This window comes from Chaetodon auriga, chromosome 10 (assembly GCF_051107435.1).
Source record: "Chaetodon auriga isolate fChaAug3 chromosome 10, fChaAug3.hap1, whole genome shotgun sequence".
NCBI classification, from domain to species: Eukaryota; Metazoa; Chordata; class Actinopteri; order Chaetodontiformes; family Chaetodontidae; genus Chaetodon; species Chaetodon auriga.
The window spans coordinates 27,100,815-27,124,937 of NC_135083.1; the positions used below are offsets into that span (position 1 = coordinate 27,100,815).

General features: G+C 43.8%; 1 protein-coding gene across 1 annotated transcript; it reads left to right on the forward strand.

Annotated features, from left to right (window-relative positions):
* The first annotated feature begins 13,611 nt into the window (after positions 1 to 13,611).
* LOC143326457 (uncharacterized) lies at positions 13,612 to 23,595 on the forward strand. Its single transcript, XM_076739999.1, has 2 exons — positions 13,612 to 14,882; positions 14,961 to 23,595. The coding sequence occupies exon 2, from the start codon at positions 20,796 to 20,798 to the stop codon at positions 21,813 to 21,815; it is 1,020 nt and encodes a 339-aa protein (XP_076596114.1). The 5' UTR covers positions 13,612 to 14,882; positions 14,961 to 20,795; the 3' UTR covers positions 21,816 to 23,595.
* Positions 23,596 to 24,123: the final 528 nt, after the last annotated feature.

Consider the following 24,123-nt stretch of genomic DNA (forward strand, 5'->3'; position numbering starts at 1 on the left):
GAAGAGACCCATTTGTTGTGACAGAGTTGTCAGAGTTCGACTTCTGATATTGTTTTGGCAACCAGACTCGAACTGAGCTAGGCTTAGACGGGGACTGATTTGCACATTCACTTAGTCATATTGTTTGTTAGTTACATTAGGATTAGGGGTGCTATTTCGTTTTGTATTTTGGTTCTTGTTTTTTTTTTTTCATCAGAAACTGTAGGCCTCATTTAGGAGGGTTTCATTTCCATTTTGTTTTGAGTGTGGTTTAGGCAAGCTCTTCCTTTTGAAGAGTTCTCTTTTGGTTAGCATTACTTAAGCTCTTCCTTTTGAAGAGTTCTCCTTTAGTTAGCATTACTTAAGCTCTCATTTTTGGAAAGTTCTCTTTTGGTTTTGATTATTTCATTAATTTGAAAAGCACCCAAATTGCTCTTTTCGTTGTCTTGGCCTTTTGCCTTTTGTGTATTAAAACAGTTTGAAGCACTTTGATTTAAATAAAAAATTACTTTTCAACCCCTTCCATTGGTTGTTTTTTGTTACTTCCCTACCCCCTAGTGAGCTGGGTTGTAACAGATGAATATCCCCATTAAAGTTAACATAGCAAGACAGTTGGAGCAGCAGCCATTGCATCTAAATTCTGAGTTGAATCATAGTGCACTGACACCTTGTGGCATAGAAGTGTACAGCAGTAACTACACGGCTGGTAAAATCATATACCCTAGGAAAATTTTGGGAGGATTGAACTGTAAACTGTAAAACTGTATTAAAAAACTGGATACCACCCAACCCTTTGAGCTGTACCACTCCTTACCTCTAATTGGGCTTTACAAGACTGGTGTCCAAGTCACTGGGTCCATACTTGACTGAAGACAGTTAGGACAGTCTCAGACATGGTACGATGTTTAGGGAACTGGAACTTTGAACTGGTGTTGTAACTTCTGCCTGAAGAGTTGTCATCAGTGTCCACTGTGGACAGGCAAGAACCTCTCTGCAGCCAGAAAAAAACACAACTGTGAAAAAAAACATTACCACTACAACCACTGCTACTACTACTAATGACAGCAATAATAATGACAATAATATTAATAACAGCAACAATAATATAATAATAATATGTAGCAAAGTACTTCTTCCAGGCCCAGCTGACCTGTTTCAGTGCTGTCTACCATCACAGTTCAAAGGTATTGTCGTCTGTGCAGTCCTTGGACTATCCTTGATACATTAATAGTTTAGCTGTAGGCTTGAGTGAACATACTGAAAGACTTGTTCATCTATACTGGCTCTCTCATGTACTTATTTCGATACTGAACATTATGTCACAAAATGCTCATTTGTTGTTGTGATTTTTATAGCTCTTGTATATCCAACCCACTTAAGTATCTTTTTGACTTGATCATTTTATTCAGATCATGTACATGCCCTAAATGTTTAATAAAGGTCAACTGGTGGAGCACATGGCACGTACCTGGGGCTGGGTCCTTGCGATGGTGACCTGGGTTCAAGCCAGACTTTGGGTCCTTTGCTGCATGTCATCTCCTCTCTCTTCCCTGTCTTTCCTGTCCCTCTTTCTCTGCTGTCTCTGAAAAAAATATTAAAAGGAAAACACTCTTAAAAGTTCTCACCATCACAAAGGCCAGCAAGTTGTTCCCTCCAAGTCGGTGACCACTCAGGAATTTGAATGCGATGCTTGAAAGGTGGTAGGAGCAAAAGACATCAAGTTATACAATTGTTATAAAGATAATTTCTATAAGAGCAGTGTGTACAGATAATTAGGACATTTACTCTAAACACATTAAAATATTTGTTAGATATCTGTTTAGCTTACTTACCTTAAAAGAGATCTTAGTGATGCCAAGAGCCTTCAACCTACTGAAGTGTTACAATAGCACTAGATGTTCTTCACAGGCAGTTATTAACTTTGTTAGGTGTACGAACACCCTGAGACCAGAGGAAGGCGAACTCAAAGTGAAGGCTACAGGGATCACACAGGGCACAGGCAGGCAGAAACAAAAAGGGTTTATTAACTAAGGGTGTCCACAAAAACGGGAAAACAAAAGGCGAGAGCACAAAAACCACTCTGTACAGTTCAACTAAGGGTGTCCACAAAAACGGGAGCAACACAAAGCGAGAGCAAAAACACGCTCTGAAGAATCTGAGCTCCAACTCCTCTCACAACCGAGGCTGGGCTGAGGGCTATCCACAGGGCGAGACGCTCCTAAAACAAAAAGCAAAGCACAGGTCAGCGGACCGAGAAAGACACAGGGGATCAGAAGACTGGCAGAGGAACACACAATACCACGGAGGTAAGCAGACGATCTGACGACCACTGGAGAGAAGAGCCGGGGTTAAATGCATCCGTTGATTGGAAGGTGATGAGATGCAGGTGTGTGAGAGGAGGCGGGGAGGAGGGGCTGCCGAAACAGGTGCAGCCACTTAACACGGACCTGGACAGACAAGGGAGGACAGACAAGACCACAAGGGGGCAAGGAAACAGGGAAAACACAGGGAAAAAAAAAAAGGGAAGACAGAGCCCTGCCTGACAAACTTAACCATTCATAATTGCAGCAAATTGCTACAAAAAGCCAGTTCACATCTTTTAGCCAGTTCAAAGTAAAACAAAAAAGCTTATAACATTATAAGCTTATAACATCAAAGCGTATCAAAGTATATTGTTTTGAATAACAATGGCTAACAGTTGACCATGAACAAACATTCTCCAAAAAAAGAAAAGAAAGAAAAAAGGAAAGGCAAACACTTTAACTTGCCTCTATAACCACAAAGCACTTTCTCAGAGAAAAAACTAAATGACATGAAAATACTTGGAGCAAACTCCTGAGCAGTGGCAATGCCAAGGCAGACTGAGGTAGGTGGGGGTGGTGCTGCATATGGAGTCGATGAACATGTATAAAAATCTGCTGACATCAGCTTGGGCTCAAAACAGAAAAAAAAATGGAAACCTAGGATTCCATACAATGACAGATACAAATGACAGCCAGTCATTTAAAACATACATAATATGAACGTCCAAAATTGTGAAATTATGTACGCCCATAGGATGTAAAATATAGAAAGGCAAATGTCCCCATTACCAGTTCAGATGATCAAGTCCATCTTTAACATGTCTCTCTCCACTCGTGATCAGAGAGATCTGGGATGAGGGTGAGGACTCGTGGGTTCACTGGAAGTAGCTTCTTGTTTTTCTTTTTTTCAACTTTTGTGCCCTTGTCTGGATTGATGTTGAGGAAACACCTTTATGAACACAAGAATTTATATTCAACCACTAAACCTAAACACAGTAGTTTGTTATAGGGGAGAAAAAGATGTGTGTGTGTGTGTGTGTGTGTGTGTGTGTGTGTGTGTATTTCCCCGTACCTCTGAAGCAACTCAAGTGTGGAGCCCAGTTCCATGGGATAATGGATATTAAGGAAGGCAGTAGTAGCTTTCAAGCATCAAACAAATGGCAGAGACGAAGGTGGGGATTTGGTCAATCACAACCTTGTGGTCTACACTCAGCATGAACTGCTTTGTGGCATAGCAGGAGTTTCCTGCAAAGAAAATACAAGTAGAAAATACTTAACAGCACACCAGCCATTACCATCCAAAAGTGGTCTTAAAAACAAGACAGTGCATTCTATATCATATTTAGCTTTGTTTCTTACCATAAAACTCAAAATCATCTTACCGCATACAATGATGCATGGTGTCACTGGCACGCTTTCCACATGTACTTCTTTTGGCAGACATGTTTCTTCCACATAATGAAAGAGATTCTCTTCTTTTTCATCAAAGTAGCAAAGAAGAAGGAGCAACATGTCTTTTAGATCTTCTGAGCAGCCCTCCTTTTGTCCTCTCAAAACTTGCAGGTTTGTGACAAGCTGCAGAAATTTTTGCTCTTGTCTGCGCAAATGGCTCTCATGAAGTTCAGAAGTTGGTCTCCCTTTTTTTGGACATTACTGAGGAAAGTTTCCTTCAGTGGTACTCCAGTTAGCTCCTCAAAGTGGACTCCCATGCCAATCTCCTGGAACAAAAAGGGCCACTCTTCGAAGAGGGTTTGCAGATCGGTCCCCTTGTTTATTTCTTTCCGTTGGGAGTAGTAAGTGCTCTTCATGAGACTTCTCACCTCGTCGGGACTGGGGTTTACCTGCTCACCAAGCATCTTCATTTCATCTTTCTTCTTTTGCTGGGTTTCTGCAGTTTCACTGACTGGAAGAAACTTCATGTCCCATTTAACGCAGCCGTAAGTATCTTGAACTGCTGCTCTTTTCTCAGCTGGGATCTCCTCCGTGTCAGAATCAGAATCAGAATCAGAATCAGAAAAAGCTTTATTGCCAAGTACGCTTTTACACATACAAGGAATTTGTTCTGGTGAAATTGGTGCATGACACATCTACTAAAATAATTTAAATATATATACACAAGTCTGTTTTTTGTTGTTTGCTATTTTCCGGAAACACAGTCTGTTTTTCAGAAAGAAGTCCAAGTTGAGCGTTAATGTAACGCATAGAGTTGTATTTATATCAATGTGACAAAATGAGTCCGAGGTGGAATGTGAAGAGTGTCGGGGGGGTTCCAGGCCTTGTTGGTAAGGCTGACAGCAGACGGGAAAAAACTGTTCTTGTGGCGTGAGGTTTTGGTCCTGATGGACCACAGCCTCCTGCCAGAGGGGAGTGACTCAAAGAGTTTGTGTCCGGGGTGAGAGGGATCAGCCACAATCTTTTCTGTACGCCTCAGGGTCCTGGAGGCGTACAGGTCCTAAAGAGATGGGAGATTGCAGCCAATCACCTTCTCTGCAGACCGCATGACACGCTGCAGTCTGCCCTTGTCCTTGGCGGTGGCAGCAGCGTACCAGATGGTGATGGAGGAGGTGAGGATGGACTCAATGTTGGCTGTGTAGAAGTTCACCATCATTGTCTTTGGCAGTCTGAATTTCTTCAGCTGCCATAGGAAGTACATCCTCTGCTGTACTTTCTTGATGAGGGAGCTGATGTTCGGCTCCCACTTGAGGTCCTGAGAGATGATAGTTCCTAGGAAGCGGAAAGACTCCATAGTGTCAATAGTGGAGTCACAGAGGGTGATGGGGGCAGGTGAGGCTGAGTTCTTCCTGTTGTCCACAACCATCTTCACTGTCTTCAGAGCGTTGAGCTCCAGGTTGTTCTGGTTGCACCAGGTCACCAGATGGTCAACCTCCCACCTGTAGGCGGACTCGTCACCATCAGAAATGAGTCCGATGAGGGTGGTGTCGTCCGCAAACTTCAGGAGCTTGACAGACTGGTGACTGGAGGTGCAGCTGTTTGTGTACAGGGAGAAGAGCAGAGGAGAAAGAACACAGCCCTGGGGGGATCTAGTGCCGATGGTCTTAACGTCGGACAAGTGTTTCCCCAGCTTCACGCACTGTTTCCTGTCAGACAGGAAGTCTGTAATCCACCTGCAGGTGGAGTCAGGCACGCTCAGCTGGGAGAGCTTCTCCTGAAGCAGAGTTGGGATGATGGTGTTGAAGGCAGAGCTGAAATCCACAAACAGGATCCTAGCATAGGTTCCTGTGGAGTCCAGGTGCTGGAGGATGAAGTGGAGGGCCAAGTTGACTGCATCGTCTACAGACCTGTTGGCTCTGTAGGTGAACTGCAGGGGGTCCAGGAGAGGGTCAGTGATGTCTCTGAGGTGTGAGAGCACAAGGCGCTCAAAGGACTTCATGACCACAGAGGTCAGGGCGACGGGTCTGAAGTCATTAAGTCCTGTGGTCCTTGGCTTCTTGGGAACAGGGATGATGGTTGAAGACTTGAAGCAGGCTGGCACGTGACATGTCTCCAATCAGGTGTTAAAAATGTCTGTGAACACTGGAGACAGCTGATCAGTGCAGTGCTTCAAGGCGGACGGGGAGACAGAATCTGGTCCAGCTGCTTTCCGGGGGTTCTGTCTCCTGAAGAGTCTGTTGACGTCCCTTTCATGGATGGAAAGAGTCGTCACTGGGGGGGGGGGGGGGGGCTTTAAGGTGGGCATTGGTGGAGGTGACTGGAGCTGGAGCTGTTCAGAGGTGTCGTGGGGGATGGTTGCTGGACTGTCCCTTTGTCTTTCAAAGCGGCAGTAGAACTCGTTCAGGTCGTTGGCTAGGCGTCGATCGTTGATGGGGTGGGGGGCTTTAGGCTTGTAGTTAGTGATCTGCCTGAGCCCTTTCCAGAGAGATGCAGAGTCGTTAGCTGAGAACTGGTGTTGGAGCTTCTCAGAGTACAGCCGTTTAGCCTCTTTCACCGCCTTGCTAAACTTGTACTTTGACTCTTTGTATCTGTCTTTGTCCCCACTCGTGAAGGCCTCTTCCTTTGCCAACCTTAGCTGCCTGAGTTGGGCTGTGAACCAGGGTTTGTCATTGTTGTAACTCACCCTGGTGCGTGATGGAACACAGCAGTCCTCACAGAAGCTGATGTAGGACGTCACAGTCTCCGTGTACTCGTCCAGACTGTTGGTAGCAGTCCTGAACACATCCCAGTCAGTAGAGTCCAAACACGCCTGGAGATCCTCCACAGCCTCGCTGGTCCACTTCCTTGATGTCCTCACTACAGGTTTGCAGAGCATTAGTTTCTGCCTGTACACAGGAATCAGGTGTACCATGACGTGGTCAGAGTGGCCCAGTGCAGCACGGGGGGACGGCGTGATAAGCATCCCTGACAGTGGTGTAACAGTGATCCAGAAAGTTGTCCTCTCTGGTCGGGCATTTGATAAACTGTCTGTATTTAGGGAGTTCGTGCTCGAGGTTACCTTTGTTAAAGTCGCCAAGGACAATAACTAAAGAGTCTGGGTTGGTCCGCTCCACACGCAGTATCTGGTCGGCGAGCATACGCTGTGCGTCCTGCACGTTGGCTTGCGGCAGGATGTAAACACCGACCAGAATGAATGAAGCGAACTCATGGGGTGAATAAAAAGGCTTACAGTTAATGGTGAAAGATTCCAGGTCAGGAGAACAGTGCTGCTGGATCACTGTCACGTCGTTGCACCAACCACTGTTGATGTAGAAACAGATTCCTCCACCTTTAGTTTTGCCGGAAAGTTCAGTGTCTCGGTCCGCGTGGTGGATTTGGAAGCCAGCCAGCTGCAGCGCAGAGTCCGGTATTAATCCACAGAGCCACGTCTCGATGAAGCACAGAACCGCAGATGAAGAAAAGTCCCTGTTTTTACCCAACAGCAGTTGCAATTCCTCCAGTTTGTTGGGCAGTGAACGCACGTTAGAGAGAAATATTCCCGGCAAAGCTGTACGTAGTCCGCGCTGGCGAAGGCGCACGAGCGCGCCGGCCCGTTTTCCTGTCCTCCGGCGTTTCACTGCGTGAGCAAGGGTGAGTGCACCTTTGACCAGTATGTCCAAAATTTCCACTGTTGGGAGCAGAAATTTAGGAAATAAATCCTCTGGTGTTGCTCCCCTGATGTTCATGAGCTCTTCTCTGGTGAAAGAGCTCCGGGTACCGTCACAAAAAACAGGTTTAAAACACAAAACAAAACAAAACAACGCGCACCAACACACCGAGGCAGCCGTCCGCGGCGCCATCTTGATCAAGATCTTGAATCTTGTCATACTCATCTTGTCATACTCATCTGACCCCTTTTGTCGTTTCATCATCATTGGTGTTGAGGACCTCTTTACATTCTCAATCCTGGTTTGTAACTGCTTAACCAGGGAGTGATAGCCTGGTCCCACCACATCACCTTCGATGATATCTTTCAGTGACTTCGGATACTTTGCCAACATTTTCTTGGCAACTTCTACAGAGGCTTTCTTGCTAGGAGACAGACAGACCTTCATCATCTCAGAAACGACGATCCGAATCATTTCTCTACACAACTGTGGCTTTGGCCTTTTCTCTCTCTCAAAACACTGAATCAGTTCTTCAGGAAAATTCTTCCATGGAATCTCAAAGCACTCAGTCCAGTCTGGACCATCAAACATGCTGCTGGGTGAAGGAGAGGCAGAGAATGAGGAGCACGTCGAGGAAGCTGGAGAGGATAATGGTGACTGGCTGTGGATTTCAGTGTTCTGTGCTGTAAAACAGAAATAATGATATTAACAAAATGTACTGAATGATGTTTTGTCCTTGGTTATGATAAAAAGTAAACTTTGTCAAAATGTACTCACTGGTTTGTTTCCAGGCAGCCACCAATTTCCTCGCTTGAACTGGTCTGAGTACTGACAGCAGATCACTTTCCTGGATAAAGGTAAAATCCTCAGCTGTCTCCACCCCCAGTGATTGTAGGGTCTCCTCTAAAATATCTAGAATTGAGGTTGGGAGTTCTGGCAGCACTCTGGTAATGGCACTGCGTATGCTGCTATGATGTGCATCATCCATTTCTGAGTATAAAAAAAAAATGCATAAAGCTCAATTAACTCCAGAATGGCAGCCAAACACATCCTTTAGTGTGACACCACACTGTGTTTTAGTGGAACCATTTGGTGTCCTTCCTTTATATACAATGGCAAAGGACAGAAATCAATTAAGTCACTGATTTTCAGACATTTCATCTTTTCTGTGTCTTTCCTGACTGAGTACACATGGTACTCAGGATGGAGTTCTGCTTTGTACACTGACACCACAAAATGAACAGTGTCATTTTTTATGAAAATAAGCACCAGTTCACCAAACTCCATGGAGTCAATGCTCCCTGTGATAAGGAACTGTCCTTTCTTGTATGATGTTCCCTTATACACCATTTCTACCATGACCTTTGTGTTTGTGTCAGTGAAGTCAAATTGTCTGACTGCATCTTGAATGGCTTTGCTGTACAGTACTGAGTAAAATGGAGAACTATCCTTAACTTGCAAGACAGCTCGACCCATTGATCCTGCTGAAAGATAAGCCTGCAACATCTGATGTCTTTCAGAGAACGTGTGGCAGAGGTTTTTAAAATTTTTCAAATTCCTCGCACATCTCTTGAAATAACTGTGCTTGCTTTCAAAGTGCATTGTCCATAGCCTTATTAGAGGGTAAAATTTCAGAATTAGAGCTGGGTAATGACGTAAATAATGGTGCTTTGGTTTCAGGTTACTTTCTGGGAATAGAGCCTTTCTTGACTCTAAATATTCTTGAATAAGAACATCAAGAGATGCACCATGAGGTACAGAGATGGTCTGGGCGCATATCATCTCCACAATGTCTTTTAGCTGCATGGTCAACTGCCAGACATCATCTGTTGTATCTTTCACTCTGTCACCAATTATGAGAGGCGGCAGCCTTAGAAAATTCCAATTCTTTACACCCTGTCCTGAGAGTTTAACTGCTTGAGGACTGACCTCACATGGCTTTGTAGAAGCATCAGAGTCACAGTATTTGAACTGTTTGATGCGCCGATTCAAAGTGGATTCAAGTGAACCATGCCTTTTTCTTGATAAAATATTTGGGATACAGTGCAACATCGTAAGACAAAATGCCCTCAAAGATGTCATGTCCTAGACAAGGTGGTAATCCTGGCTGACAGACATTAAAGTGTTTCAAAGAGTTGAATACTGACTTGAACTTTACTCCTTCCACAGCCTGAGTATCTTCAGTCTGGAGGCGATCAACAGCAGAATCGTAGTTCTCAGGTGTACGCTCTGGTCCGCACAGATTTGGATCACCACCCTGAAATTCAGATTGGGTTATCAGGCAATACCTACAGAAGTACTCTGAGCGACTAAAATTTTCAGAGAAGCCTCCAATACAATGTGAGCCAAAATTGTCTCCCACAATGCAATACAAGGTTCCTCTGACAACTGTTTCATCTGATACCACTGTACCATTCTCCTCTCATTCCTTCAAGTCTGCTAGTAATTCAGAGAAAACCTTCACATGCCCAAATTCTTTGAAATCTTTCTCTCTGCACAATAACACAAGAAACATATGATCTGTGTCTGACCGTACATGAAGTGGCAGGTTAGCAACAGATACATAAACAGCTAACACCGTGTGTCTCGTCTTTGCAGAACCTAAAGGGTTTACGACTTCAAAGGCATCCTGTTATAGTAATAGCTTAAGACATAATGGATTTTGACCATAAAATTAATCATTTGATTGGGATATCTGTCCGTCACTAATGTCACTCAGAACATCTGAGGGAGACTCAGCCGAGTGCTCCCCTGATTTCTGCCACAGATCAGACTCTAACAAACATTTCAAAGTTTCTCTCACAGGCACATAATAGGCAAACCTGTCTCTCCTGTTCTCATCTTTTCCTAAAAACATTTTCTTAGGCCCCCCATAGTTAAACTTTTTTTTGAAAGTTTGAGCTCTTGAGTATATAGTCCTCATTGGCCCTGTATGACATGCAGTGAACAGATCAGAGTGCCTGACAGACTCACAAACTTTGGTGATGTCCTCATCTGATAATGATGTGTCATTTTTTAGCATTGCTGTAAGTTTACTCAAACTAAATGTCTGACCCAACTCGTGTATGTTCTGCATTTCCTCAACAATGGCCTGAATGGTCGAAGCAGGTAGTAGAAACTGCCCCTGCAATTTCAAGTAGAATAACGAGACGTTTCGTAGAAAAAGGTCATGGAAATCTTGTGACATATCCATGTCACCTTCATCCGTGCTTGTCTCTGTACCCACCTCAGACACTTGAGGGCCAGAGTCAATCAGTTGGAGCAGATGATGACTGAGGAGCAGTATTTCTCTAAAAGTCACTGATTCTGCTGTCTGCAAACTCTCTGCATTTCCGTGACATGGGGGCAGTAAATGTAGATTTGACCTTAAAAACATTTCTGCATCCTGTCACTGGACAATTCACAGCATGCCCTTCCGTAATATGATCCTTCAGGTGAGCTATTAGAGCTCTCCCATCTGAACATTGTCGTGTACACAAAGCCACCAGTGTTAACAGCCATCCCAGTTGTAGCAGGTACATTATGCCTGTGGTAAAAATGAGCCTTAAATGCTCCATATCTGTTAAATGTATGCTTGCAACCAGCTTCGATGCACTTAAATAAACAACGTGGCTCGTTTTGATGGAGTCTGCAATGAAGCACGTAGCTTCTCAATGTCTTAACCGACTTGCCACAGAAAGTACAGCTGTACATTTCCTTAGCTAACAGTTAGCTAACCTAGCTTAGTTGTTGTTCAACTCTCATTTTTGCAAGGGCAAAACAAAACAACCTAGCAAATTGACATAACTTTAACATTACATAAACCCGAATGAACATTCAAGAAAGAGCTGACATTACCTAGAAAATTTTGTAGTGGTGCTTACCTTAAGAACAGAGTTATATCTCCCGAGTTCAGGACGTGTGTAGACTCCACAGATGCTCATTACTGGGAGTGCAGAAATAGCGCCTAGCTGTCGGTCAGAAGGATTCAAAAGTCAACACTTAGTCTCTCTCTCTTCTCTCTTCTCTCTCTCTCTCGCTCTCTCTCTCAAGGCTGTCCAGTAAAGTGAACCCAGTGAAACAATAGCCTATGAAAGACAATCTATAAGCTAGTTTACTATTGCATAAATAGATTCATCCTTACAAGGACATTAACATAAAATAACAGTAGCCGATATTATGTCATTGTAAAATATTGTGTTTCTTTAAATCAGCAATATATGGACCATATTTTTAACATCTTGTTTCTGTAGAAATGACGGTATATACTTTGCTGAATGGTTAATGGTTTTCTACTGTAAATTTAAATGTACACATCAGTGAAATCTGTGATTTATACTGAATAATACTGTAAATTTTAGGGTTATTACCCACTTTTGACTTTATGGTATTTTCTCGTTCATTTTACAATTGTTTGAAAAAATCACAGTAAAATTGTGTGTTTTATACATATTGTACCCCTAAAAATTAGAGTTATGTACTGTTTCTTGATTTACGGAAATTCATTGTATTTACATGGTGATATACAATTTTGGAATTGACGGTCCTTTACTGTTGCTATTTGACAGTTTTTTACTGTATTTTTTACAGACTTTTTTTTACAGTGTTGTTTAGTGTAATAGCAGGAAAGTTCCATGAGATAGATAGATAGATAGATAGATAGATAGATAGATAGATAGATAGATAGATAGATAGATAGATAGATACTTTATTCATCCCCAAGGGAAATTCACATATAACAACATTGTTATAACAAGAAGTTACTTGTGTAGATGAATTAAGAGTAAGCATTATCCCAAAAGCTATACTTAATTGCAATACCATGAAGTCTATGATGCCTAAGTACTGTGTAGCCCTTGTGTCAATGTCATTTTTTGAATTTCTTAGCCATTGATTTGGAGATGTATTTGTTTCCTACCCCTTTAGCATGTTTGTTGTGCTGCTTGCTTATAAGACATTCATGGTCCCTAGAGAATAAAGCCCAATAACTTTTGTGATGTTCCTTTTCTTTTAGTGCCATCCGCAGGTCTATGTGTTTTCCTTTTCAGTCAAGTATCTAATTTATGGACTATCACAGAATTTACATTCATACATTACATTACATTCATAGTCCCCAGACAATGTAGCCTAATGCCAATGACCTTTTCTCAAATGCCAGAGAATCATCATCATCAGCAGCATTTTAATTTTTCTCTTAGTCTGGTTTATGGCCAAGTACCTGCATAACTAATGGCATTTCCGTCAACCCTTGGTCACTAATTTAACCAGGTAAAAATCTTATTGGGATCAAAATCCATTCTTCAGGAGAGACTTGGCCAAGAGGGCAGCATTCATGAATCAGACAGTTTTTTTTCATGAATGAGGCCAGGCAATATAACAGCATTTCTGGAGATGGAGACAAAATACAGTCCCTTTGAATATCAAAGGGGCTGTTGAATATCAAAGGGGCTGTATTTTGCAATCAATAGAGTGAGTCCTCTATTGATTGCATTTTTTGGCCTTCATTGGTAATGATGGAGAAGAGACAGTTGGAACATGTGGGGAAAAAAAGTTTGAATGATGCACCAAAAGTCCTTGTCCAGAATCAAACTAGGGATGCTGCTGTTATATGGTATGTGTCTTTACCATTTTCTCACTGGGACACCTCACCAGTTATCTTTAAGTCCTTTGACATATGGGTTAATAAACATTTAAAAATAGGCCTGCATCTTATTTTTCTTCTCATTGCTTTTGAATGCACACAGCTGAGACATCTTTCTGACATACAGAAAAACAGAGCACAGCCATCTTCATCTACCTATGCCTATTTTATACAACTGCACCTTGTGCTAGGTCATATTAATATTCACCTCAGTTGCAATTTGACTGGAGCAGAAACCTTAAGAGACAGACATCAACAGCTGAAGGTGAGAGAAAATCTTGTTACATTTTACTCTCATTACTCTCACAGTGCACATCCTGCAGGCTTCTGAATTCTGGTTCAGTGCGACTATGCCTCTCAGCGGAGGAGACGTCAACTTACATTTCTAACTGCCAAACGAGCTCATGGTCTGCTTGCGGTTTGCTCTGCGCCTGGCCGTGTACAAGAGTTGGATAATTCAAATGACAACTTTCCACCTTAAAGCACTGTTCGTATTAGCTTTCAACTAATGATCATGCGTCGAGTACATACACTGACCGCTGCCGCCTTGTTTTTGCCGTCAGATAACTTCAAGTTTTGTAAATACTGATAATAAATGACATTGTTTTTAGCATGAATGGGTCTCAATGCTACGACAGAGTATTAGGGCTACATTAACTCTTCTTGACCTCCTCCAGAGCCTGGTGTCCTGGGGCCTCATTTATAAAACTTGCTTACGCACAAAGCGGGGCTTGAAAGTTGCGTACACAACTTCCTACACAAAGGTTGTGATTTATAAAAATAAACTTTGCGTGAGAATGTGCGCAGCGGTACGCCAACGTTGATGCTTGCATACAAGCATTTTGGAGACAGGGGGAACTGGCGGTGCAGATGGTGAGGTGGTGAATTGAAGCCAGATTGATCTCATACATTTAATGTGATCACATATCAGACTTATAGATCCGCGTAATCATAAACACCCGAGTCTGCAGTGTTATAGATGTGTTCCTTTAGTGAGCCGTTAGGCCTACTACTGTATGCACAATGTTCATATATCATACTTCCATCTTCAAATGATACAGAGCGGTGGATGGCACTGATGGATTACTGTTAATTGTGACAAGGTGTGTAACAATCATTCAATTTGCTGAGTGAGCATATAAATAGTGCGGTGACACTTGTGCGTAATGCTGCACAATGGATGCGCTGGCACTGCTGGAAGATCACGCAAATGGTAGGATCAGGATGGAGAGAAGTTTTAGGGACCACGGAGATTTCCTGGCCCATGATGATGATTGGCTAATAAGCCGATTTAGATTCCCTAGAGCGGTGCTCTTGAATCTATGTGCTGAACTGGGCCCAGTATTAGATAGACCCACCCGCCGGAACCGCGCCATCCCGGTGCATATCCAGGTGCTGACCACTCTGGGGTTTCTGGCGACTGGCTCCTTTCAGCGGGAATTAGCCGACAGGTAAGTGTTTGATATGATTAATATTATATAATGTTACATTGTCTGTCTAAAGCCCCTTTTGGGTATGATATAATTCAGTTAAATTATGTCCTTAGGTCTGGGATATCGCAGCCATCCCTCAGCGCCATAATGTCAGCCATTCTGGATGGCATTATAAAAATGATCAGTCGATACATCAGGTTTCCTTACACTGTGGGTGAACAGGCCAACATTAAAAGGCAATTTGCAGCAATGTCCGGTTTCCCAAATGTAATCGGCGCAATTGACTGCTCTCACATTGCTATAAGGGCTCCGAGTGAAAATGAATTTGCTTATGTGAACCGAAAAAATGTGCATTCACTCAATGTACAAATTATTTGTACCTCGGACATGATCTTGACCAATGTAGTGGCACGGTGGCCTGGGTCAACACATGACTCATTCATCCTGACGCACAGTAGTGTAGGGAGCAGACTGCAGGCAGGCGCTGTGCGTGATTGCTGGCTCCTGGGTAAGTATATAAACACCATTGTATAAATTCTACCCATGAAAGCCTGATTTATAATTACTCTTCTGTTATACCTTGCAGGTGACAGTGGCTACCCCCTAAAGCGCTGGCTCCTCACCCCCTTCATCAACCGCAGAGGAGGTGTGCTTCAATGTGGCACACTCTCGCGCGCGCTCCGTCGTGGAGAGAGCCATCGGCCTCCTCAAAGGTCGGTGGAGGTGTTTGGATGCCTCGGGGGACAGACTGCTTTATCACCCTACAAAGGTGTGTAAAATAATAATGGCTTGTGGAGTTTTGCACAATGTGGCACTGGGGAATGCTGTTCCCCTCCCGCATGGCCTCCCTCCCCCACACCACGAGGACCCCGATCCACAACCACCTCCCCGACATGAGGAATTTCCGCAGGGAGCAAGGCTCCGTGAAGGTGTCATGCGGTGTTTTAAATAAGACGGCAAGTATGTTTCATTTTTTAACAATATCTTTAATGGAGCTGGCAATGTCAGACATGACCTCACACATGTTGCCCATCACTGTGCGTATTTGCTGGAGTTCGTCACGGACTTCATTAATGGCACTGATAGTGTCCCTTTGTGTTTGAAGGACAGCGTCTGTCAGGACCCGGCCACTTCTAGGTGCGCCATGCGGTTGGGACGCACTGGTGCTGGGGACAGCCAGGGCTTCAGCCACGGTGCCAGGACACGCCGTACCCGGAACCTCCTCGTTACCCACCGCTTCCAACTCCACAGTGACTGGACACACAAAGAAGTCAACTACCTTCTCACAAGTCTGTTAAAATATTTAATAAACAGATAAAACTGTACTTTACCAGTCTCCTCTGTGGTCTCTGCCAAATCGGTGTATCCTTCCTTCTCTGAAACTATGCCATACACGCTGGCCGTACCAAGGATCGAGGCTATCTTGGTGTCCAGCGGTGTGGGCTCAGGTGCGCCCTCGCCCCCACCAGTAGCAGATGCGCTTCGACGGTGCCATGCCACTTTCTTCTTGGCCTGCACCTTCAGATCCGACCACTTCTTTTTTATTTCTGCCACAGATCGCTCTGTGGCACTGGAACTGTTCACTGCGGTGACGACGTGCTGCCACTCATTTCTTTTTATTTTATTCGTGACGCCACTACTGTGACTACCAAACAAAATATGCTTTCTGGCCTCCACCTCACCCACAAGCACCTCGATTTCAGTCTCCGTAAAAATTTCTTTTTCTTTTCTCTGCCATGATCGAACGTAAAATGCCATTGATCAGCAGGCTTATTTATATGCAAAGACATTCATGAGGTACTTTGCATTGACCATTCATGGTAAAATGTGGGTGTGTCGGGGGCGGGATGTGAGGTGAATCCACCTGCGCAATCTTCGAGGTGGAGTGTGACTTATAAAGGGAAAATTGAGTGCAGGTGTGAGTACGCACGGTTTTATAAATCCGAATATTTTTTGGCGTACGCCATTTTCAGCTTTTGGGCGTACGCACACTTTTAGCATGGATTCTATGCAATGTTTTATAAATGAGGCCCCTGGTATCTAGTGTGCGGCGGTTTGGTGTGTGACGTGTGTGCTAAGCTCCCTGTAGCACAAGGTGGGCACTTGTGCTATTTCTTGGTGCTTCATGCTATGCGTTATTGTTGCTTTATCTGCTGGTTTCCTCACTCTGTAGCGCTGACTTTCTCCGGCGGCTTTGAATGCTAAACCATATGGTAGCAGGGCTCGCTCCAAGCCTGCGCTTCACCAAAGCCCTGTGTTGAGCTGGCAACGTGCGCAGCAGCCGTGTGTCTTCCCTCTTCTCATCCACATTGGGTGGAATCCGTGCTCGCTTGGTGGTACGTATACCTGCGGTGACACCGCGGCTTATTTCTGTACTTTTCCCCAAATTTTAAATAATATTGTTTTTATATTTTACTTACTATATTTTACAGCCTGGCTCCACATGCCTCGAGGTAACTCACACAGTGACATTTAATTATGGTCGCCTGTCCTTTTATGACTGTCATTTTAAAAAAAGAACATAACAATTATTTAATAGACTTTTGTATACTGTGGATCAATGTAAACTTAGAGATCGTCGAGGGTACAGGGCTAATCTATGAGGCACAAGGCTAGCAAGGAGAGCTGTTGTCCACACCCCCTTAAACTAGCACCCTTGGTATAGTATGCAGATTGAGGTTTGAAACATTGATTGTATATTGTTGAAGAGTTTGAATACTTTGGTTCATGTGAAATACACTATAACTACATAGTGGTTGGTTTTAGGGCGGTGTACTTTCTAGCTGTGAACAGACATTTGGGTTCATTTGAAAGAGGATACATGTAGTGTATTGCACTGTTGGTAATGGTCATGTTTGTTGTGGGTTTCAGAAGCATATTATTTGACATAGTGTCTGGTACTGTAAATCTGTATGTGAGTTGTGAGGCTACAGAAGTGTTTCTCTTTTTTATCACTTCTGTAGTTTTCACAGTGCAACACAACTAAGATAAAATACAGACACCTGTTTGAAACTCTCTGTGTCTCACTTATCGGATCCAAGGGGCTGCTACAACAACAGCACGACATTACCATTAGTATCAGGACTTTGAAGAATCTGCAAGAAAATGAATCTATTCCGCAGAAAGAACCAGATGGACTTGGAGGAAATCACTGCTTTTGTGGAGGGGGAAATGACTGGAACCAGTCGACTGCAGGGTTATCGATGGATGCATCAGTGGGCCATTCAGAGGGGTTTTGTGGTTTCTCAAGAAACAATCCAGCTGATAATTAAGATTTTGGATCCAGAGGGAGTCGAGCAGCGGCGAGCATGGCATCTCTCACGCCGTCAGTACACCTGCAGAGGCCCCAACGCCTTATGGCATATGGATTCATATGAAAAACTAAAGCCCTATGGCATTGCTATTAACGGCTGCATTGATGGATTAAGTCACCACATAATGTGGATGGAGGCATATGCCTCCATCCACATTATGTGGCGACCCTAACCCTAACTCTGATATACGACTAACAGCAATCCCAAGGTAATAGCTAATTACTTCATAAATACTGTGATGCACATTGGAGGCTGTCCGCAGCAGCTGAGGGCCGACCCAGGTACGGAAAATGGACATGTCAGGGACATGCGGATGTTCCTGCGTAGAAATCACACGGACCATCATGCGGGAGATGGGAGCTTCATTTACGGATGCAGCACTGCCAATCAACGGATAGAACCATTGTCGGGGGGTCCTGCGTAAACAGAGTGTGCAGTTTTGGATGGACATACTTCAGGCCCTCAAAGATGATGGGCTCTTCTCAGGGGACTGTCTGGGCAAATCCCTGGTTCAGTTCTGCTTCCTCAATCTGACCCAGGTACAATGTTGGACAAAGCTGTTCTTAAATTAATTGTGCATTTTCATTGTGATAGACAGTGGTTGTATTGACTATAATTTATGAATTTTAAATGGTTATTTATTTACAAGATGAACTTGACGAGGTTGTCAGAATCAAATCAATCAGACTTTATTTCTATAGCACTTTTCATACATATTAAAATGCAACACAAAGTGCTTTACAACAGTTAAAAACAATATAAATGAAAACCGACCTGACAGACAGGCCGATAAATAAATAGTTAAAAGAAGATAAATATATAAGATAATAAGTAAAGTAGATAAAATAGGATAATACAAAATATGAAACAGCAAAATAAACAGCATCAACATAAGATTAAACCTGATAAGAACATAAGAATTAAAAAGTCAATTAAAAGCCTGATTAAAAAGGTGTGTCTTTAACCTTCTTTTAAAAATATTAATAGTCTCTGAGGTCCTGAGGCTCTCGGGCAGGCTGTTCCACAGGATTGGAGCATAGTGGCTAAATGCTGCCTCACCGTGGGTTTTAGTTCTGGCTTTTGGTATGGATAAAAGGCCGGTGCCGGAGGACTTCAAGGTCCGCAAGGGTTGATATGGTAAAAGCAGGTCAGATGAATAAAAGGGCACAAGGCCATTAAGACATTTAAAAACAAGTAAAAGAGCCTTAAAATCGATCCTGAAGCAGACAGGGAGCCAATGCAGCGACTGCAAAACAGGTGTGATGGGGGCTGGCCCACTGGTCTTCGTCTTGAGTTTTGAAATAACTGGAGGTTTGAAATACTCTTTTTGAGAAGACCAGAGGGCAGGGCATTACAGTAATTTAAACAACAGGAAATAAAAGTATGCATTAGCACCCCTGTGCTGGCCTGAGAAAGAAACGGACGGACTCTGGCTATGTTCTTAAGATGATAAAAGCCTATTTTTGCTATATTGTAAAAGTCAGCTCAGAGACAAAAATCACGCCCAGGTTTTTTACAGATTGTGTTGGTTGAAAATCTTGAAGTTTTGGTAAAAGTTTCTCAGTCTGGCCTTCAGGACCTATAAATAAAACCTCTGTTTTGTCCTGGTTGAGCTGTGGGAAATCCTCTGCCATCCATGACTTGATATCTAAAATGCAATTAAAGAGGCTATCTATTGGCCCTGTGTCATCAGGACACACAGCTATGTACAGCTGTGTATCATCAGCATAGCTATGGAAACTGATACCATGTCTCCTGATGATGTCCCCAAGAGGAAGCATGTAAAGGTTAAAAAGAATTGGACCTAAAATTGAGTCTTGGGGAACCCCACACTTAATTCCATGGGTTCCTGAGGAACGAGTATCCATACTTACATAAAAACATCAGTCTGTGAGATAATAGTGGAACCAGTTAAAAACAGTACCAGAGAGGCCAACCAGGTGTCTGAGTCTATTTAATAAAATGTAATGGTCTACTGTATCAAAGGCAGCACTTAGATCCAGTAGAACCAAGACTGTGAGTTTCTTGTTATCGAAGTTCCACCTGATGTTGTTTAAAATCTTTAAAAGTGCTGTCTCTGTACTGTGGTTCATCCTAAAACCAGACTGATGTTTCTCTAAAATGTTGTTTCTGTTTAAAAAGTCATTGACTTGGTTAAAAACCAGTTTTTCTAGAATTTTACTTAAAAAGGGTAAGTTGGATACAGGTGGGCAGTTATTAAAAACATTGGGGTCTAGAGTGCTTTTCTTCAGAAGAGGCTTCACTACACCTGTTTTAAAGGCGGTGGGGAAGACACCCGTCTGAAGAGAGCAATTCATAATGTTTAAAAGCTGTTCCTCAAAGAATCCATAAAATGATTTTAAAAGTGATGTGGGAATTGGATCTAAAAGGCAGCTTGTTGGGTTTACTTGTGAGAAAACTTGACCAAGTGTCCTCGCATCAACCAGGGCAAAACTCTCCAGTGTTTCCTCAGGCAAGGGCAACAATTCAGGTGTATTAACAGATAAAACTTCTTGGAATAAAAGGCTGGATCTGATGTCCTTGATTTTGGTTTTGAAGTGGTCCGCAAAGTTCTCACAAAGAGTGTCTGATGGCATGTTAAAAATGTTATTAAAATTTGTGCTAGTTAGAATGTCAAAGGTGGAGAAGAGGAACTGGGGGTTGTTTTTATGGTCTATGGTGAGTTGTGAGAAATGAGAAATTCTTGCCTGTTTAACTGTGTGTGATTGTACCAGCTGGTGCAGGTTTGGGGAGATTGGCATGCTGCACACCATATGACAGGTTGGCGGACAGCATGCGGACACCTGTCGTGCTCAGGTGGAGTCCGCCTGGCCCAAAGAGATGCCGTCTCTCCCAAAAGACATCAAAGTTGTCAAGCCGACATGGTGGGAGTTACAGGCAGAGGAGAGCCAGGTTTTGAAGCTGAGCAACCTGCTGAAGCTGCCTATCCCTCTGCCACAGGTGGGGGTAGGACTGGAGATAAAAACACTCACCTGGGACTGTGACACGGTGTTGAAAAGGTGGGCGAATTCCTGCTTTAGAAGTTCGGACTGCTGCCTGGCGATGTCATTCGCTCCTGTGTGGATAATAATCCTTTTTGCCCACGGATGCAAGCTCAGGATGTCTGGGATTTTCCCTGTTATGTCCATAACGATGGCGCCGGGGAAGGACAGGGTGAACGCCCCCCTCATGCGGACGTGCCTCACAATGGAGTCCCCGATGACAAGGGTTGTGCGAGTGTCCGCTCGATCTTCAGGGGGGCAAGCCGGCTCAGCCACCCCGCCACCAACACCAGGACCCTGGGTGTGATCCCTCGTCTGGTGGGAGAAAGTGAGGAGTGCCAGCACACTGCATCCTTAACCAGCTGGCTGCACTGGGATGAGGATGAGGAGCAGGACGGTGGAGGCAAACGGCCCCCTGTTGGGCACCCACCTGATGCAGGGCACCCTCTTGCTGGAGGGCAGCTAGCCGTGAGTGGAGGGAAGACTGTGGTGTCTGTCAACAGGGGCATGATGTCCGTGGCCGCAGAGACTGGCGCCGTTGCCTGGTGCTGGTCCCGGTCCGCCGGCTTTTCCCTCACGGATAAAGCCGCATACTTATTGGAGAGCGGCAGGCTCGAGAGAGAAGGGGACCCGCCATGGGTCCTGATCGGAGCCCTTCCACCTTCGGATGACCACTTTGGCCCAGGGGGTCGCCTTACTTGGAGTGGAGCAGATGGATCGATGACAGGAGGAGGACGGTTCCCTGTGTGCCCAAATACAGAGGTGATGTTTTTTGGTGCAGACTCACCGGTCTGTGAGGACTCCAACCAGCTGGTCACCACCGGGAGACGAGACCTGAGGGTGGTTAGCAGGGAATCCTTCCTCTGCAGCTCGTCCAACATTCGTTTTTTGTCCTCGAGAACGTCAGCGATCTTTTTGTATGCCTTTTTTAGCAGCTGTTCCACCTCTCCAGGTGAGTTGGCAGTGCCCAGTGTGGGCATGGCGGCTCGCAGAAAGATGAGGTTGTATGCTAGAAAAGTTCTCTTGACCGGCCTAACACTAAAAACATTTGAAGTGCCCAAGACTTGGGCTGAAAAGCTGAGACAGGCTAAAAATCCAACTCTCAAAAATAAGTTAAAAGGCTAAAAGACCAAGTCATAAGACTGAGAGCTAATGTTATGGCTGTGTTCTGGCTGCTCTGATTCTGCCTCTGTGTCTCTCCAGGGCTGGAGCGTGGCGGGGGCGGGGCCGATCTCCTCTGAGGTGAGCGGCAGCTGGACACACCAATCTGGGCTCATCAGAACTCCTTTTTAAGCTGGCTTCTCCCACACTCCAGTGCCAGATAATTCTAGCAATTGTCGCCAGTGTCTCGCCACGGACAAGATCTCCTCGTCCCTGCCACGCTTCTCCAGATCGCTAGTTGTCTCGCTGCATTCTTTGTATTCTTGTGTGAGTTCATTTTCATGCCGGCCTGAGAGCCCTTTTCCCCTAGACGGTGATTTTTTGTTCTCATACCAGCGGTAGCTGAGTTTTCCTCCAGTTGAGGTTTTTTTGTTCTGTCTGCCTGAGTGCATTATCCCCCCTGTGGAGTTTTTTGTTCCCTTACCGTTTGGCTGTTGAGTTTTCCTCCCTCCAGCATTGGTTTTTGGGTTGTTATCTGCCCGAGCTGCATTTTCCCGTCATGGACATTTGTGTTGAACTTTTCGTTTAATAAACTGTGTGCGTACTTCCTCTCTGCATCCTGGGTCCTCGCCTTCCTTGCAGCCGTAACAGCTAAAACATGGACTGAGAGCTAAAACACGGAAATCAGAACATGGACTACACACCAGACAAGATCAAGACCGGTCTGTGGTGTGCAGAGAGGACAGCCCATTCTCATGTACTCTATGCCACAGCTCTGTGCAGCAGAGGACAAACTCCATAGTGTACTACCTGGGGAGGTTGCAGTTTGCAAGGAAGAGTGCATCCCAAAAGGGCAGCACCCCTGTCATGAGACTGTTTTCGAGCTCTGCGTTCTCCTCATGGCTGAAAATGTTTGGAGTCCTCCTGTGGATGCATACAGTGTCATTGAACTGTACTCACTATTAAGAAATGAAATACTCAAAAATCTATAAATGCTTCATAATTTACTGTTTTTGTGTTGCCATGTTTGGACTGTTTGACATGACCTAACAAGAGGATGCCTCAATACTACAGTATCTTTCCAAATAAGGTCCAAATTGTGTGCACATAAGGACACTTTCTTTGAACATTACCCTGTCACATTTATCTAAAATGTCAGTTGTACTAAAGATGAATAAGCAGTTTTTCAAAGGGAATTAGTTAAGATTATGCTCAGGTATTAGTAATTTTAATCTGATAAAATGGAACAGTAAAATAAAAGGTGACTTTTTATGATACTACAAAGTCAATGCTGTACAGGAAATCAAACTTTTTTTCTGTTAACTAAAAGGAACATAATTTATGCCCCTTTTTTAGTTTAATGGTTGCAAGTTGGGTTACTCCCTTGTGTTTGCACAGCTTTCGATGTCACAGTGCACAAAAAGTACATTATCTCTATCAATTTCTGCAAACTATGTAAAATGTCTTCATACAAAGATCTGCAAGTGACCTCAAGAAATCCATGTCTTATTCAGTGGCTTACTTTTGTAATCCATGACAATGAATAAAATCCAAACGCTTCAACGACTGCTTGATCACAAATGATCAGTACATATGTTCTGTAAACAAGAAAAACTTCAGTTTGATGCAAACACATCAATACATTTTTCTGTAAACAATACGCAACCTGTTTGACGACAACAGATCAATACATACTTCTGTAAACAATTAATATAGATAACCTGTTTTTCACAACCAATTAAAACATTTTTTCTGTAAAGTGATAATCTGTTTTTCACAACCAATTAATACATTTTTTTCTGTAACTGAGATACATTTGAACATTCTGTTAAAAATGCCTTTTCTGAGATAAGAATATGTGTGCATTTTAATATGTCTGTATTAAACATCTGTACTGATGACTGCATGTGCTTGCACCTTATGTATGGAGGTAGTGCAAAGTCCACCTTGATTTGACCAGACATCAACAAATCAGAGCCAGTACAAAACCTTAAAAATCTTCCCAGCTTTCCTTCGTTAAGCTCCCTGATGTATCTTTTTAGGTGCTGGGACACCTCTGCTTCCTTCTGTGTCATCCCTGCAGGAAAGTTCAGTATTCCTACCACTTTCCTTGGCATTGGTTTTTAGGTCACTGTACATTTTAGTCAGTTCATCAGAGTTCAGATGCAACTGTGGCTTTGTGATCTCCCTCCAGCAGTCAATCACAAACATGGGTTTCTATGCAAGTTCCTTGTGAGCAATCTCACCCAAGATGTCTGGCAGGGTAGCGGCAGAGACCTCCTTTCTACACCCATACGTGGTCAGCACTTCGAAAAGGTCATCAACATCAACA